Genomic DNA, 6,000 nt, shown 5'->3' with positions numbered 1-6,000 from the left:
GAGAGGTTGTAAGTTAATTTTGAAATTCAACTTAAGATACAAAAACACGCACGTTTGCAGCCACCTTCACCCCCCACTCTCCTCCCCCCAACGGGAAGACATACACCACCCATCAGTTGGATCTTGTGGATCATCTTTTGTCTCAAAGTAGCCGTTGTTATCTCTCACAAAGTCTGCCATGATTAGTAGTAGTTTTTGTTGAAGGAAATAGCGAACGTTGTAAAGCGTCTGTGAAATTAATGCGCTGCCGTATGCTTAAAATGAACAAAATATTGCATTTGAATATGCATGTGCCTGTTACTACATTAAACATATACTTACAGTGGGTGTATGAAACATGGATGGTAGTTTTTGGATGTTTTTAAGTGCCTTTTATAGGCAGAATACAGTGAATACCCATACCTTCATTGTTAGCTGACTTTTGCTAGCATTTATTTTCAAATTCAAATGCATGAACAAATGAAAAACGTGTGGTTGTCTTACATAGGGACTGTGAATGACAGACACAAAAAGTGCAGTTCCCCTTTAAGCAACACTTTTATTTTTTACCTGTATATGTACATTTCATACTTTAGTATTATTTGTGTGTACTTAAGTATGATATATATTAGCCACTCCAAGATATTCATGTCAATTTTCGGCAATAAACTTTGACTTTTACAAATAATTTTCCTGGAAAGTTTGTTTACTTTTTTTTTTTTCCCCAGGTATGACTTTTTGCTACTTTATACAATACAGTGCAAGCATGTGTAGAATTACATGGTAGTATATTACATTAATATTTGTGTAGTGCACTTGTTTAGTACATGAAGTAATTGTATACATGTACAAACATCATGTCAAGTTCATTTTAAGAGCCCGACATAATTTTTCAATTAATGGGCGATACCCTAAATTTTATTACCCATTTGATACCAAATTAAACAGCTTAGGATGGCCGATTGAATACATATAAGTTGTCAAATCAAACACCACATTGATTTATTTACAGCTAAAATATATGTTTATAGTTAACTCTTTTTTTATACAAACAAGCTAGTTTGCAAACAATACAACTGTGTTGGCAAGAGAGACGTGTTATTACATTGCTTTAAAAGGGCACAAAGTAATTACCATGAATTGATTAATTAATAAAGGTTTCAATCTATACTTCTACACCATATCAAGTTAAATACCTTATTTACACAGATAAGGTGGATGGAGAAAATGTCACGTAATTCATTCTAATTCAGTGGTTCTTAACCTGGGTTCGATCGAACCCTAGGGGTTCGGTGGAGCCTTTTCTCCGCTGAGGTCAAGACACACCCGACTCATCGTGTAAATAGAAACTTCTCCCTATCGCCGTATTATGGATACCCCCAAACAATTTTACCTCTAATTTTCCATCAGATTTGCAGGTGTGTAATTTGTTGTGAGTTCATGCACTGTTTGTGTTGTTCTTTGAACAAGGTGGTGTTTATTTTTTGCACCAGTAAAAAAAACAAAAACATAACTTTGTCTTGAATTTGAAAAAAAAAAAAGTTTCATTTTTCACTAAGGGTTCGGTGAAGGCGCATATAAAACTGGTGGGGTTCGGTACCTCCAAAAAGGTTAAGAACCACTGTTCTAATTGCTTGTCTGGAGACCGGGAGACACAGCTGGGTAAATGCAAATATCGACATTGCAATACAGTATAAACATCGACACCGGTATTGTAAACATTGGTATCGCTATGTGTGACGATCGGTATCGCTTGACCGATGACGTCATACAGGAAATAAACATGGCGTCTGGACAGCAGTGGGTGTTGGTTGAAATGGTGCAAGCCTTGTACGAGGTAATTTTGTTTCTTTTTCCAACACAGTTTGATACTATTCGGTGTCTGGCTACATGTTGCTATTGTTTCTGCTAGATAGTTGTCAGGAAGTATGTGGAACTGATGCTATTTCCGTCTTTTTGTACCATCATGTCACAAAAGACACCACCTACTAGGTGGTACCTAAGATACACTTTTCTGTATCCGTTTTATTAAATTATTATATTTTTTTATTTTAAGCACTGATGAATGCGTATTTCGATTACAATGGAAAATATATTTATGTTGAATAAATTAAGGCGTTTTATAGTGTCGTTTCGACGGTATAAGCAGATTCTTCTCGGCTTCCGTCAGTTTTCTTGCACTTCCGTACTAAGTTTTTATTGGGTGACAGACTTGACTATCGAAAAATATAAACTTTTAGTCATTCAAAAAGTCTTTGGTTACTCTCAAATTGTGTTTAAGATCTTTCTTCATTTGGTGACCATTTGTAAATTATCACTAACTTAAAGCAAGTTGAAACTGTGGAGTACATGTACACCTTAAATGATGTAAGCAACGTATGTTACTGTTATCAACTAATTTATCACAGATGAGGCAATACTTCTCACTGATACATCCCATGAAAGTAAAAATTGTACAACAAATTAGGAATTTATATTGACTCTATAATAGATGAATAAAACAATCAAATCTGGTGCTGGTTGGTTATCTCACATATGTGAACACGTTTTAAAATATCAGCAATAAAAAACTAGGATCATAAATGTAGTCTGAACTAGGATTATCACAATACCAGAATTTTAGTAGTCGATACAGATACCTATGAATTTCCACCAGTCTGGATACTTATTCATTACCATTAAAAAATACTGAGCTCATACTTTTTAATTAACTATTGTATTGAACAGTGTTTTCAAGTATCAAGTATTTAAGAATATAGTGATTCAACATCATTTTGCACAGAATTCAAATCGCAGTATCAGCTGCCAAGATCTAGTGTTTCCCACAGGTCAGGCATCTATTTGTGGCGGTGTGGTTTGGTGGGGGCGGGGGGGTGAGGCAGTGGCGGCGGCGATGACCAAGAAGAACGCAGAGTTGGAATATAATTACAACACTTTATGTACATATTTATAAAATATTTACATATTTACATAATATGTAACTACAAGCTCCTCCATTCACAGACAGAGTCCCATTGCTTTTATGAGCGGTCGAGCGAGTCAAAAGCCGAAAAAAAAAGAAAAAATAACATATTTATTTATTTATTTATTTTTCAAATTTTTTATTTGTGGCGACCGTGATTCTTTCGTGGCGGGCCGCCACAAATAAATGAATGTGTGGGAAACCCTGAAGATGAAACTAACTATACTTAAAAAAGAACAGCTGTATTCTACAACCTACCAGTATGTCAGAGCAAACAATACTGTGCTCATAAATAACAGCAATATTAAACTATTTTACACCCTGAAAGAACACTGCAGTGGTGTGCAGCCTTAAAGTATATAAAACAAACAATACTTTTTTTAATATTCTTTCAATATGGTGGTAGCATGATGTCACTTAACTTGTAGTAATGAACTAGACTAATAAAAAAGCTAAAACATATTTAAAGACATGTCTTGTTGTATCAACACTTGAGCCTTTTCTCATTACGATATGCCTTTTTACAAATTCGTTTCCATTTTTGTTGTATTTTTTTTTTTTTTTTTTTTCAGAGCTGCATTTAGCAAATGGCCCCCAGGCCACACTTTGCATTCCAGGTAAAGAGAGCAATAGTGTTCAAAGTGTTGCCAAACGACAGAAGAGTGTCTCAAAGCTGTTTTTTTTGCGCTTATAGAAGTGATAAAGGTTCGCATGCAGGCTTTTGCGGGTTTTCTGAACGCTGTAGTAAAGCATAGTCCACGGGCTTCTGGTGGTGGATTTCCACTGTCACGTGTACCTTTGTCACTGCTTGTATTTGATTACTTTATAAATGCTAGACACAGGGTACACCTATCTTTCACTTTTAATATGTACCACTATTCCCCAAATAAAGCGACAAAGTGGCTATAAAGTGAATCACAGATCATTTCTACTACGTCTCGTTCTCTGGCAAACCCTCTGTGTATGAGGTGTGTTTTGAAGTGGAGTTACGCCACACCTACACTTATGTTACACTGCCATACTTCCATTATCATTTGTTTATTATGAGCGAAGGGGAACTGAATGTGTCAAATCTGCATTAGTGACAGGCTTCCATGGTTAAGTAAATATATGAAAATAAACATTGAAAATATTTTTCATAGACAGCAGGTGTTCTTTGGCGCTGACTCAGTGCTCACACGCTAATTATTGATGGGTTCTGTTATACAGCACTGGCGATAGTGTAAAAACACAAAACAGTGATATTCTTAAAAACAGTCTGTTGTTCGCAGTCACGCAGATCACTGAACTCACACACCACCGTTTCCAGGTGCACTCTATTGCAGTAGCCGTTCCCTTTTATTGAAAATTCCGGGCACTCCATACGGTCCAGATCTAATCAATTTTAAGTTGTTATTAGTTACACTCATTAAACAATTAATCAAAGCAGAATAACATAAATACCATTTTCTAATCAAAATACTTGTTGCAGCCCTACATAATACATAAACTGATCAATCAGATTGTGACTTAATGCATGTTTTGTACTGTGCAGCCATTGATCCGATTGAAAAAGGTAGAGAAACATAGATTGGAATTTTTAAACACAGCCTCTTGTTTTATAGGACACTCTCTTCCACAATCAGATAATTATACATCTGCTGAATATACATCTAACTGTCTTTTTAGGCTCCATCTTATCACCTAATTTTGGAAGGAATCCTCATTTTATGGATCATCAGACTTCTCTTCTCGAAAACCTACAGACTACATGAGACTAATAAACTCACTGAGAAGGTAACAGGGCTTTGTGTGTGTTTGTGCGCAAGTGTGTGCATATGTGATTGTGCATGGATGTGGGAGATTGAGCTTTTGAAACTGACCATCATATGCACACATGTAATAGTAGGGAAAATTTGTGGTGTCAAAACAGTGGCAAAACCATCGATTTTCTACCGCTTATCCCTTTCGGGCTCGCGTGAGGTGCTGCAGCATATCGCAACTGCATTCGGGCAGAGGGCGGGGTACATGTGGGCATGGCTCCTCAAATAAATTTTTCGCTTGGACACATTTTGCGCGTGCATGGACACATTTTACGCTTGTGTGTAAAATTAGCACTCAGAATTTGCACTCAGAATGTATTTCTCTACACGTGCAGCGCTCCACCCTTTTCGCACCTAGCGCCCAGCATTGATTAGATGACCCGGCAATTCCCTCCCTTTCTGATTGGTAGCTTTAAACGAGTGCTGTTTCTTGGTCAGAGCCAATCTGATGGAAGTTACCTTCAAACTGTGTCCATTCTAAAGAATTGTAGTGTTTAGAGTCTAAAGTTTAGACAGAATAACCCATTATATTGTTGGGTTGCATATGATGTCATATCCGTTTTTCTTGTTTGTGGCTTATTTGGCATGATGGTCGACCGACTTGATTGGGGCATTAAAACAACTGAGAGTGAGTGTAGAGTTTGAGCAGAAAATGCCGTATTGCTGTTCTGTTCTCAGGTGTTCCAGTTGTTCAATATATATATATATATATATATATATATATATATATATATATATATATACAACTCAACTTTATCAGTATTTATTGCCACCTTTCCCAACTTCTTTGTCACGTGTTGCTGGCATCAAATTCTAAAGTTAATGATTATTTGAAAAAAAAAAAAAAAAAAAAGTTAATCAATTTGAACATCAAATATGTTGTCTTTGTAGCATATTCAACTGAATATGGGTTGAAAATTATTTGCAAATCATTGTATTCCGTTTATATTTTCATCTAACACAATTTCCCAACTCATATGGAAACAGGGTTTGTATATATATTATATTTATATGTGTAGATATATTCATAAGTATATATTTTTCTTTATGAATCAGTTGTTTTTTGTTAACATGTGAAAAATGTTTAATAAAAATACAAGCATGAATTATGTTTTATCTGTGTGCTAGTTTGAAATAAACCATAACCATAATATATAGATTAATTTCTTTCATGAAGACAAGAATATAAATAAGTGTATTACCTGATTCTAATTACTTGCATTGACTGGAATCAGACAGGATTGACAGTTGTGCTGA

The 6,000-nt window shown here is 35.5% G+C and overlaps 1 protein-coding gene across 8 annotated transcripts in view; it reads left to right on the top strand.

The window, feature by feature from the left end:
• The first annotated feature begins 1,673 nt into the window (after window positions 1-1,673).
• Window positions 1,674-6,000, top strand: part of sptlc1 (serine palmitoyltransferase, long chain base subunit 1) — a 68,123-nt gene continuing 63,796 nt past the window's right edge. For 7 of the 8 annotated variants that reach the window (XR_009802443.1, XM_061876750.1, XM_061876747.1 and 4 more), the window contains exons 1-2: window positions 1,674-1,816; window positions 4,610-4,717. Coding sequence is in view for 7 of the 8 variants with exons in the window: in XM_061876750.1 (XP_061732734.1) it covers window positions 1,712-1,816; window positions 4,610-4,717 (213 nt within the window). In the remaining variant the exon portion in view is untranslated. The remainder of the gene's footprint in view (window positions 1,817-4,609; window positions 4,718-6,000) is intronic. The other variant, XM_061876749.1, reaches the window with a different exon arrangement.

Source organism: Nerophis ophidion, linkage group LG17, assembly GCF_033978795.1.
Source record: "Nerophis ophidion isolate RoL-2023_Sa linkage group LG17, RoL_Noph_v1.0, whole genome shotgun sequence".
NCBI lineage: Eukaryota > Metazoa > Chordata > Actinopteri > Syngnathiformes > Syngnathidae > Nerophis > Nerophis ophidion.
This window is presented reverse-complemented; position numbering and strand designations above follow the sequence as displayed.